Raw genomic sequence first — 12,957 nt, 5'->3', positions numbered from 1 at the left:
GAGGATCACATTCAAATTACATTCTGTCATCCCGAATGCATCGCAGCCAAGACAGGTGTTGAACTTTTCTCCAGACTGCTGTAATCTGTGAGAAAGCAGTCGTCACAATCTAGGGGATTAAACTCTGATTTGCAGTATTTAAGGTGATCAGAAATCTGGAGAGGATTAGGATGTGAACACAGTCTGACACAGCATTTCATTTCTCTTAGGTTTCCATCGCCGTGGGTTTGGCGGGCTTCGCTTGCGTCCTCCTCCTCGTCCTTTTTGTTCTCATCAACAAATACGGCCGGCGCTCCAAATTCGGTATGAAAGGTAAGTCTACACAAATAGGCAGATAGACAGGCAGACAGTGAGCTTTGTTTTTCTCCTTTCTGCCAGTTGCATCATTGTGCGGAATCCATTCCCCCAGCTAATCTTCTCTTCAAAACCTTTGTTCATCAGAAAATGTACATACTGCCTCTACTGTAGGAGTCCTACTTTTTACTGCATGTTTACAGATCTACGACCGCACTTTAGTCATATCCCCATGAGGACTTGTTTGGAAAATAATAAAGGTTTTTCTGCTTTGAAAGAGCAGCTATTAATGCACTTGTTGATTGCTGCAGGAGTTTAGTGTTGCTGTATGCTACACACAGCTTCCTGCTAAAGGCCATACATTTACAACCACCCATACACAAGCACACATATAGACAGCTGGATCAATACTAAAGGGCAGCACACATGCAAACGAGATCTATGCACTGTACATACGCCCCACACATTCACCACGCCGGCTATGTAGAGCGATTGCAGAAGGGATGCTGAATTAATTAGTGGACTCGGCGCTGTCGATCACGCTGAGGAATTCAATAGGATTAACATGGCTTTTGTGCATGCTGAGCTTTCATTTTGTGTCAGCTCCAGGTTTTGCTTGTCTCTCTGGCGTTGGTGTCGTTGAAGAGGCAAAAAGCCGTTGTAGCGCTGATCTAGGAACAGAGAGTGGAGAGGAGAGGAGAGGATGGTAGCGGCTCCAACAGGTCCTGTGGTTCAGGTTCAAGAGTTTGGCCACCCAGCTACAGCTCTTATCTGTTGGCAGGCTGAGGAGTGGCATTTGCTTGTGTCTAGTGGTTTCTGGGAGAGTTTGTAAATCACTCAAGGCAGCAATTATAATAATCATTAGGGGGAAAAAATCCACCCCAATATTTTGATATAAAATGTAAATAAAGAAGAAAAATTGCTATGCTATGACAGTCATCACTGTCTGAAATATTCACTAGCAAATGTGATCATAATCATAAATAAACTTAACAAACTGACATGATTGTTATTACAGATTCTAGTACCACGCTGTGCTGTACTGCAGTTCTGTTTGTGTTTTGTCCAAGTGGTGTTGTTGTACCCCAGCAGAGGCTTCCTCACTGCTGTGAGTAGGTACAATCAGAGTTAAATTCTGCAGTCTCTATTTCATTACTTTCAGTTATTTATGTTGCACTGCATGTGGAATTTATGTAGACTGTAGTAGCTTTCATTTATTGCATATTCCTATAGTATAAATCATATAGTATAACTTTGATTTGATTTCCTTTTCTGTAGACTTTGAGCCCCCAGGAAGCCACCGAAACAAAATCCTGAGTACATTGCTAAGGCCCTGGTATCACTCACAAAACACCAGGGGTGGAGGACAAAATCAATACAGCATAGTATTGCAATATCTTTGTGTGGTAATATCATATTGTAGACAGACTCCAAGTATAGATTTTTTTATTATATGAATTATTAATATTACAAATACAAATCACTTTTGGTAGACTACTAGAATATTGAATGCTTCTTCAGTCCGATGGATACAGTTTGCTGAAAAAAAAAGATAAACATAAGATGAACAGACTAAAAACTGTATTATATAAATAAAACACGTAGAGAAAGTCTTTCTTTGAAGACATAATTTGCATTTGATTAAAGGTTCTTAATTACAATAGTATTCTTTTGCGACTTTAGTATCATGATAATTTCATATGTTGAGGCCTCTGGTGAGTCCCGCCTCCACAAAACACACCCCTTTATCCCTTTACAACCCTGTCTCCTAGAAATAATATTTATATACAGCTTATCTGAACCTGCAAAAGCGTTATAAGGGGAACAGAATGCTGAGCAAAATAGATTTTCTATAACATTATAAGAAAATGTTAATTAATGCCAGTTAATTTATGTGGCAAGTCACAAAAATGTTGATACAGAACATATTAGAAAAATGTTCACTGACAATGTATTTCATGTTTTAATTTAATGTTCACAATTTCATGTTCAAAAATTGTCAATATAACAATATAAGAGTTTTTGTTATTATATTTCTTATTAAAATGTTACCAAAATCCCCAAATTTATTTTGTTACCTTAACCAAACCAACTTTTGTTGCCCAAATCTAACAAGAGACAAGAGTGGATGTAAACCCAGAATTCTGGTGTCAAGGTTCTGCACTTTGTATGTCCTCCAACCACCTCCTTTTAAAGCCTATGTGATAAATGAATTTTCTGTTTAATTCCCCGAAAGAAACAAATCTAAACAAAAATCCAGGCAGCGAATACATTGCTGGAACAAAGTAATTTAAAAAAGCAGTTTAGTGACACACAAGCGTAATTTCTTGGAGTCAGGGTCGCCCTTTACAGCAAGGTGTGGGAGCTCTAGCAAATAATCCTATACCTGATAAACCTTTCCTCCTCTCTGCTGGTTTAAATCCATTCAGCTCATTTCTGTCAGTGTCTGGCATGTATCACTTTTTTCCTCGCTAATCAAAATATGTTGTAATAACATGCTGGTGTGACCCAACGCCTCAAACCATGCATGTTCCTTGTTTCCTTGTGGCATTAGCCAGTGCTACCCCTTAATGAGCTACTTTACAGGATTAGAGTCCGTTACTTACCTCGGTAAAGAACTCTCTGCTGTAATTATTTAGGGGGTGGCAATTATTGCATTGGCCTAAAGCTGGCTCTAATCAAGGATGAGTCTTATAGTTAATGAGGCTTTACAGACGTGTTTGTAATGTCACGGCAAGTCATATGAATTTAAGATTTGCTAAAACACCAGTTTGACACAGCGAAAACAAAACTTACCAATCTCATTAAAAAATAAATATTTGCAAGATTTTGCAAATGAGAGATCACATAAAGATCATCTTAAACTTCACGACATGAAGACAGTTTGACCCTATGTGTGTAGTCTATGAGATACAATTTAATTGGCGGCACAGCTGTTTGCTAATGATGTGCTGCAGCCTCCCTCTTCCTTTTTATCTAAATCACCTTAATGCAGTGGGTGGCACTGCATTTTGAACCGGATGGAAAGGTCCAAATAAAGTTTTTTTCTACAGTGTAGGACTTTTTTTTATTGCATTGCCCATCTGTCTTACTGAGTGCTTCTCCAGCAACACACCTCTCTTCTCACAATATGTTAAGATCGCCCGCTTTGCTCAAGGGCACTTCAGCATTTTCTGTCAAAAGACTGAAAAGCATTTCTCATACTATTTTTCCCTCAGAGTAATTTGTACTCGGCTGCCTTGTTCAAGGTAACAAATAGCTTTATGAATTACTGTGATCGTGCTGGAAAATGAAGGATATAACAAGTTGAGCCAGAATTGAGTTTTTGATAATTTGTTCCGGTTTTTACATTGAGGCCAGTGTCGTCATGCAGCATGCACTGCAGCAGAGTGTGTGTCTGCTCTGTTCTACCTTATATTTCCCAGGATATTTGGCTTTATGTCTTCATGTGTTGTTGTAGATTTTTGGAGTGACACAAGGAAAATGTCCTGCTTTAACATTTAGAACATGCACTAGGAATGCACCGACTTATTGGCTGAACATCGTTCTCGGTTTTTTGGTGAAATCAAAGACATATTCACCATAAATTGATGCAGAAGAGGTAGAATTTGGTGAAAATTCTTCTTTTCATTTTCTCTCAGGTAGTGGTTGTAGTAGTACAAGTAGTAGTAGTTGTAGTAGTAGTAGTAGTAGTACAGCCAGACTGTGGGCGCTGTACATTAGCCACTTCAGTTTAAATAGAGATGCTGCGGTCTCCACTGTCACTGAGTGATTGAAGGTATAAAGGACTTAAAGAGAGGTCATGTCAGTGTGGTCTCTTTCAGGACCTCACAGTGTTCTGTAAAAAAGCTTGATTTGTCCAGTGTGTGTGTGTGTGTGTGTGTGTGTGTGTGTGTGTGTGTGTGTGTGTGTGTGTGTGTGTGTGTGTGTGTGTGTTTTCCCCTCCCACTCTTGTTCTGGAGAATCAGCTGGAAGGCCTGAAGAAGTCATTACCTTTGGATGGAGCCATAATGGATTTTCGCTCCACTAAATCACTGTGGCTCTTTTGGCTGTTTGAGTTTGATCACCGACCGTTTCTAGGCATCCAATAAAAACTCTGTTTTTATTTTTTTCCTTTATGTGGCTGGTGTGTGTGTGTTCGAGTGTATGTGTGTGTGTGTGTATGTGCTACATCCAATTGATTTGCTAGCATTTCAAGGCCCACCGCCAGCTCCATCCACTGGCTGCCTTGCATTTACAGCTCTGACTGATATACTCCAGCTCATTTTATGTGCTTGTAATTGTGGTGGTTTTATGAAAGATACTTTGCCCGTCTGCATGTGCTCGCGTGTGCACATGTGTGAAAAATGACTCGTACTGTAGATAACCTGTTGCTCTGATCAATATGTTGTCAACTTACCTCCCAGCTAAAGCTTCTTGCTGTCTAAGCGGCAAGCTCATCTTTTACATTGTGATTCACACCAATGGGTTTGAAGTGCCTTTCACACAGATTTTTGTCACAAGGGAATCAATAATGCTTCTTTAGAAAAAGACACTCAGCATGTCTGTAATAAGTACTATGCTCCCCTGTCATCTTTTCTTTTGTTCTAAAAGAAAATTACCCCTCCCCTGCTGCTGAAAGTGCAGCCAATATATAACTAAATGTATATCATTTTGCCACCTTCCATCTTCTAAATAAAATCTCCTGAAAAGTGCAGATCCAGGTTAGACTTTTCCATACTTTGTGTTAAGATCTATTGGTTGCACCCTGCTTTATCAGAGTGAGTGCAGTAGGTCTGACTTTTAAAAATGTAACTGACTGCAAAAACAGAAAACCTTTGAAAGAATTGTAAGATATCTTTGAATAAGGACTCACTAACACCTAAAACTTAATAGAATATTGATGCTCTGAAGATAATACAGTACCAAAAAAGAGAGAAACTGAAGCTTGACAAGTTCCCGCTTGTACTCTGACATTCTGTCAAATACTTTTGTCATCATAACAATACTGTAACTAACCCCGATCTGAATTTTGGAAATCATTTTGAACTAATTCGAAGGATCCCAATAGGGCTCGGGGATCAATGCCACATTGTGCAGCATTCTGGGTATTTCTGGGGCTCATCCACAATAGTTGTTGGCAGCTGCTGTGTGTTTATATAAGAAGCAGATGATACAGGCACTATTTTTGGCTACATGTCACAACAGAGTTTAGACTGAAAATATACAGTGTACAAACAAAGGCAGAGGCAGAGCGTCAGGGGAGGGCGTGACAGATGATGGAAGGATGACATTCATTTTAGAAGAGGCACAACACTTGTAGTTATTAATCTGTAGTTCAAAGATGGATGTTTTTCTGTACTGAGAAACTTGATGTATTTTAGTTCTTTTTATTGCATCTTTTTTTTTCTTTGATGTAGAATTCAGTACAGTAAAAGTTTTTTGTTTCTCTTCCAAAACTTTCTTTTCATGTAACAGTGCAAAGCTGTACAGCTTCCTTCTGGAGGCAGCGTTAGGAGTAAGTTACTGCACTCAGGCAATGCAAAGTACAAAGAGATAATGGCAAATGGCAAACATGATATTACTTGTTAATTACAGGGCTCTACACTTTCTAGTAGCAACGTGATTTTACCCCCTACTTGTCATATTTTGATGCTTTGGCAGAAGCCTTTTGTGTTGTATTAGGCCCGCCCAAAGAAATGGCTGAGCCTCTGAAAAGGTAAAGTGAAGAGGCCTTCCCCAAATCTGCATTACTCATATAAACGCATGTGCTTTCTCTGTCTTGCTCTCTCTCTCTCTCTCTTTCTTTCTCTCTCTCTCTCTCTCTTTCTCTCTCTCTCTCTCTCTCTTCTCTCTCTCGCTCTCTCTCTCTCTTCTCTCTCTCTCTTTCTCTGTCTGTCTCTTTCTCTCTCTCTCTCTCTGTCTCTTTCTCTCTCTCTCTCTCTCTCTCTCTCTCTCTCTCTTTCTCTCTCTCTCTCTCTCTGTCTCTCTCACTCTCTCCTAGTTTAATTTTGTATATTTCTGAGGTCACGTGGCCGGCAGCCCACAGTGTTGTTTTCTTTCTTTGCCGCAATGACTCCTACCTTTCTCAGGAGAGTGGGTTTCATTGTAAAACTAGCTAGTAATGGTGAAAATTTTGGAACAAAGTAAAATGTAGTTATTATTGCTTATATCCAGGACGAATATGATTTTTGCCGGCCTCCATTAGCTGTTTCCCTGAAAGCTTTCTCTTCTTTTCCCCGTATGGTCAGCCCTGCATTGTGTCTTGATACAGGAGGTGAACAATAAGTTTTAGTCAACAAATCTACATGGTTAGGTTTCAGAAAAGATCGTGGTTGTCGCTAGTCCTGTGAATAACCTCACGTGGGACACAAACACTGGTCTCCTGGGTCAAAGTCCTGTGCTTGTTGGACCCATTCATCTCTACTCCCACCCAACCTAAGCAGTCTTTCTCTTTCCTTAAGCCTGGACCACACTACCTGCATGAACAGTGCGTGCGTGTCATGGAACCTGTCTTTTATTTTGGTGTCTGTGATAACAGATCAGAACAGCCTCACTGCTAGCATGAGCAGTGCTGCTCAGACGTGTCTCAGCTGCTGCTCAGCTGTGGCACATATAAAAAAACAGAATCTCACCGATCTTTATTGCGGGACGCCTGCTGTTGTCAGCAAAAATAAGTAGTGAACATGGAGTTTATATAGCAATACTGACTTTATACCTCCTTTCACTACAGTTTCAATGTCTATACCTGTCAACAACATAAAGAAATACATATACATCTGTTTTACTCAACCTGTCCTGTTTCTGTTTCAAGATAAAAGCCCCCTGATAACGTTTCTGTTGACAGAATCCCTTCAGTTGTTAGTTTAAGGGCTTTTTATTGTGAAATATTTGCAGGACTGTTTTGTTGACAATACAGTGCCTTGTAGGGGCTTTATAAATGAGTGTATTAATTGTGGAATTACAGTTACAACAGCAGGTAGCTCTGCAGCAGTGTTGCAGCAACAACATTGTCAGTGTTAACACCACAAGTGTGCTAGGCACAGCAGCTCAGTGAGGTTGCCGTCACGCATGCAGTGTGGCAAGAGCATTATACTATGTCCGTGCTCTGAAAATCTAATAATAATGCAGTTGGGTTTACATTGGAGTTGGCTGAAAGCCCAGTGTGTCTCAATCAGAGGCTAAAGGGTGCAGTGTGCGTCCATATCTATAGCCGAGGACCAATGGCCAAGCAGCCTTTTTTGACACCCAGGGAGTGAGGCCAGACTGGACAGAGCCAGGCTAGCTGTTTCCCCCTGTTTACAGTTTTCATGCTAAGCTAATCAACTGCTGGATGTAAATAAATGTAAAGTGGTATCAATCTTCTCATGTAACTCTTGGCAAGGCAGCAAGAAAGCGTATTTCCCAAAGTTGAAACCATGATTACAGTGTTTACACTCAAGCTACACTTTCAATACAGTGTGCCTGTTGGATAAATCACACACAAGTGTGTTGGTGCAGAATGCATCTGAAAGAAATTTGGCCCTCAGTCTTTAACCCTATTAAATACTATGAGGCTGAAAATGCTGACCGAAGCAACTGACTGACTCATAAAATGCTGAGACACCAAGAAGTCAGGGTCAGATGGAGCAGACTTGGAGGGACCAGGCAAGAGGCTACCTGTGAGTCAAGGTCAGCAGACATGATGCTCATTTAATCAAATGTAGCCATCTAGCTATATAGTTAACACAGTTAGTCAGAGTGCACAGGTTGGTCTCTTGTTGTGAGAACTGAAGCTGTGACATTTTTAAAACATTGGCAAGTCGACTCTCATTAGAATTTTGATTTAATCAGCATGGACAGTTTTTGGGGTTTCAGACGTGTAGATGGACATGTAGGTAAATCACAGTAATGCCCAGAACACACTGATTTACCCTGACACACATACACACGCTGACACACATACACACACTCGCACACAAACCATACCCCGCGGCGTGCAGCTAGCCTCTGCGATCCAGGCGTGTGTCAGGGCGGCTTACCCTCCTCTCCGCTACATTACCTGAACCAGGCCCGGGGATGATCAGCCCACACACACACTGCAGCATTTACCGCATCACTGCCTCGCTTGGCCTCCAGTGGCCAGAGTGAGCTCTGCCCTCAAGCAGCGAGACATGTCCGTCTCCAGACGGACGGGCAGATAGACACTCCTGCTGAGTGTCTGAGCAAATGTCAAGCACACTTTCAGCCAGCAATCTGTCAATTAAATGTGATTCACAAAGTCCATAAAACATAAGTCAGAAATGTAATGGACCGTCTTTGTATGCAGTGGAGAAAAATAATAAGTACATTTACTTAAGTACAGCAAAATTTTCAGGTGCGTATTTCCATTTTTTGTGACTACTACTGAACCACATATCAGGGACATATTGTACTTTTCACTGCACTGCATTAATCTGACGGCTTTAGTTATAAAGCAACAAATGTAACTCAAGAAAACCCATAATGAGTTTGTAAAATTATGTGTTATTAATGCTTTAACTGCTAGATGCCAATACTTAGGTCATGTCAACTCCACTTTGACCAGCTACAAAATTAAAGGGATAGTTCACCCCAACATCAGAAATAAATATTTGTTCTCTTACCTGTAGTACTGTTTATCAATCTTGATTATTTTGCCATGAGTTAGAGTGTTGGAGATATCGGCTGTGGAGATGTCTGCCTTCTCTCTAATATAATGGAACTAGATGGCTCTGGCTTTTGGTGCTCAAAGTGTCAAAAAAATACATTTGAAAAAAATCAATGAACAGCAATGTCTCTTTCCAAAAAAAATAATAACCCATAGACCTTGTTATTAGGAGTTTCATATAGGAACTATTTTTCTTCCGAACTACATCCTCCAACAGTAACACTTTCATGATCATTTTGTTGTTGTTTTTCTTTTTGCACTACAAGCAAAAGTGCAGTCTACTCCCAGGCAGACAAGGCAGACATCTAATATCTCTTATATCTGATATATCAGCTGATATCTCACTATAACACTTGGCAACTCAAACCAGAGCAAACAAGACTGATAACTAGCACTACAGGTACAAGGAAAAAAATGTATTTTTGATTTTGGGGTGAACTGTCCCTTTAAAGTGCTGCCTCATTTTAATACATTAGTAATAATATGTTAATTTCATATATGCAGTAATGGATAAAATATGAAGGATACATTTGTAAAAACAGGTCTGATATCTTTGTTTTCTATATATAATATATGTTTTTTGAATAATTTATTGACAAAAAGGATCATTGGGAAATGGTCAGTTGACTCATCAGGGATTCTGGGCAAAAATAAAGACTGAATTGAAAGTGTAAATCCACACTAAGTAACAGAGGGCAGACAAGTGCTAACACATTAACACTGTTACTAATTCTGTGCAGATGGAGACTTTTAATGACGTAAACGAAATGTTTTCTTTCCAGCATTCTGGACAGGTGTTCTAGGGACATCCCAGACTCCATTTAAACCATGGCGTATGAGACAGACTCACTTGTTGTTTGGCTGCATAATAAATGAAAATAACGTTAAAAAAAAGATTTTCCCATGATGATCAAAACGTCTACAAAAAGACCTTGCGTCATCGAAAGAGGCGCAGAGATACAGATCACAAACCTGTCGTCTCTCCTGCACAAATGGTGTTTACCCTTTGCTCAGTTGCTACAGCAGCAGCCATCTTAATTGGCTGTAATTCATTCTTCTGAACGCATGCGACAGATGGGGACTGCCAGGAAAACAGCAACAGGCGCATCGGGGAAAGTGTTTCTAGTTATATATGTGTATATCTCTTCCCAGAAAAGAATTCAGTTTTTAGGAAGTGAAGCTCATCTTCCATCGTGTCTGTCATCATATCGGGTTGTTTATCAGATCGCCGGCGCTTTTAGTGAACCCTAAAAGGATTTGGATGCCTGCCTGCAACCTCTCAGCCACGGCGTTTCTTAGCTCTTTTTTTTTTTTTTTTTTTGCACATGTATAGAAAATAAAAATACAAAAAAGGCCCGTTTACTTATTTATCCCACTTAAGAACTGTATGAGAGGCTTTGCCAGGGAGTTTGGCTATGTCTGTCCCTGGATGGATATAGAGTGCAGGGTGGCCTGGGGTTGTTGCTGTGGACATGGTGTTCCTGGTACAAATAGGATATCTATTTTTTGTTTTATTTTGGACTTCGAACTGTCAGCACCACACTGCTAACAGCTAAGTGCCTTCTGTCCTCTCGGTGTCTGTCTGCAGAGCTGTACACCGCTCTGATGTGCCGCGCATTGTAAAGTAACTCTCAGTAAAAAGCCAGGCTTGCAGAGTGGTCTTGTTGAATGCACTTTGACCGGGTGTTTGGAAGCGTCTTCCCTTTTAAGTCCTCGCTATAGATAGTTCAGGAGGTTGTTGAAGGTCTTCTGATTTTAACAAAAGCTTAATATAACGTCTTTAAAATTTCAGCATATAGCAGAATACAGATGCAGGAGTGGGGGAAGAAGCTGCACTCTTCTTCTACCGCAGGCTTTCTGAGCTGCTGCAGCAATTTGGCTCCATCCCCAAGGGGGGTATGGTGTAGAAAATATCATGTTTGCTCCTCGTTTTCAAGACAAAGAAAGCTAAGAGCTAGCTATGTGAGAGACATAAGCATTTTGTCTTATAATGAATACAAATGTAGTTGCACTGTAAACCATCAGAGAGGCAAAACTGTCCTCAGTGGCAGCTGAACAACAGGGCAATGAAAATGCATCAGGGACAACTTCTGCATCTCCATTTTTCAATTAGTATTGATCAGGAAAACTCCTCAACTGCTGCTGCACACTGCTTTTCTGTTTTCTTGGTGTGCTTTATCTGAAATGGAGAAAAGTGGTCTGTGAGTTTAGACAGAACAGCAGTGCTTTTGTTCTGACGCCAGTCCAATCAAGCATTGTTAGAGTGAGCACAATGCTTTATCATTTTTTCACACCTTTAAAAAAACCTTTATTTAGCTCATGGTAGCAGTTCATTTCTTAATATTTATCTTGTCCAACACACCCACAGTCTTTTGTCTGCCATTAACTGTTGGCTGTTTTTTTTTTGTTTGTTTAATAGTTTTTATTGAATTTTCATTTTATAGCATGTTTGTGTGCAGTATACATTGGAAATAAATGTTATCCTGAATGTGGGACAGATGCACTATACAAATGATTATAAACGTTGGTTGTCTTTTAAGGACCTGGGTTTTGCTATTTGCTAAATCTAGAGATGATTTGTGGGGTGGCAACAGGGTAGCATGGAGACTTTAAGGGATAGCCAAAAAAATCTGCTGATTTAATCACAAATTATAACATATGCCATTATTTGCTTGTAAAAAACCCCACATAAAGACATTTCGACGTAAAGGGTTTTAAACGAACACTTAAAGTGGACATTAACAGTGTGAACATGCCTGTAGTTGTTACATTGCAGCCAGTTTTGTTGCTGTGAGCTGCAGCACTCTCACTAATTAAAAAAAATAAATAAATAATATTCCATTTTTAAAAATTTATTCAGTCTATATTTTACCCTCTTGAGATTAAAATCACTTTTCAGCAACAGAAGTTACAGACAGACAACATGGAACAAAAATACAAAATCAAAATATACAACTCCAGAACAAACAATATAAAACACAAAATAAAGTTATCACAAGGAACATAAAAGTATGTTAATATATGCTGTAATTAAAACCATAAAAACAAGACAAAAGACCAGCTAAGACACTCCCTGACATTGGCATGCAGAAGATGACATACAAAAATCCTGCAACTGTGCTTTGAAACGGCAGAGAGGAACCAAAAAGTTCAGCTTTACGCTTTTCTGCGGAGGATTCCAAATATATGACGCTGCGCACATAAAGGCTCTTTTCCCAAACTTCTTATGAACTCTAGCTATAGACAATAAGAACAAGTTCTATGAATGGAGAGCATAGCCATTTTCAAGTTTTTGTTTAATGTAGACACATAAATATGCTGGAAGTAGGTCAAGAACAACTTTATAAATAAGAGAATGCCAATGAAAAAGTCTACGCAGTTTTAAAGACAGCCACTCAGCCCGAGCATACAGGGCACAGTGATGAGTAAGGGGACTGAAGTTAGTAATGAATCTCAGTGCACTGTGATGCACAGAGTCCAGAGCAAGCAAACACTGGGAGGGTGCATTCATATATAATATATCCCCATAATCAACTACAGTCAAACATGTAGACGAGACCAGCCTTTTTTTGGCCAAAATTATTTTGACCATTAGTTACCTGGAAACAAACACAAAGAAAATTGGTTTCCAAGTTGCAAAATACCAAACTTTTTTGTGGCACATGATTAAAACATTGAACAGAAATGCCAAAAGGTGGCTTTGGAAAATCATTACATTGTTTTATTTCAAAATCTTTAGTGATTTTGTCAATAAAGAGACATATTTGCCATTTTTCACCTTACACCAACCAGGTTGATCGGCCCTCGCTTGAATTCACACCAACAGTTGGCTAAAAAAAGGGATATTCATACAATTAACTTTCTGACTAAATCCCTTTGACTGGAGTTCAAACACCTCTCTATCCGCTAAGATAGTGCTTCACCATTTAAATCACATAAGTTGAGGAGAGATGCATTCATGGAGTGCAACCTTTTTTTTTGGGAGAGGCGAAAGTATCTCTTTTAACTCCGTAAGC

At 39.7% G+C, this 12,957-nt stretch overlaps 1 protein-coding gene across 3 annotated transcripts in view; it reads left to right on the top strand.

Moving 5' to 3' along the window:
- The window catches only part of ntrk3b (neurotrophic tyrosine kinase, receptor, type 3b), a 371,163-nt gene that overhangs the window by 247,152 nt on the left and 111,054 nt on the right, over positions 1–12,957 (top strand). For all 3 annotated transcript variants that reach the window (XM_042484023.2, XM_042484016.2, XM_088080694.1), the window contains one exon: positions 210–312. In XM_042484023.2, the coding sequence (XP_042339957.1) occupies positions 210–312 (103 nt within the window). The remainder of the gene's footprint in view (positions 1–209; positions 313–12,957) is intronic.

The sequence above is a fragment of the Plectropomus leopardus genome, chromosome 1, assembly GCF_026936395.1.
Source record: "Plectropomus leopardus strain MGB_pleo_1.0 chromosome 1, ASM2693639v1, whole genome shotgun sequence".
Lineage (NCBI taxonomy): Eukaryota > Metazoa > Chordata > Actinopteri > Perciformes > Serranidae > Plectropomus > Plectropomus leopardus.
This window is presented reverse-complemented; position numbering and strand designations above follow the sequence as displayed.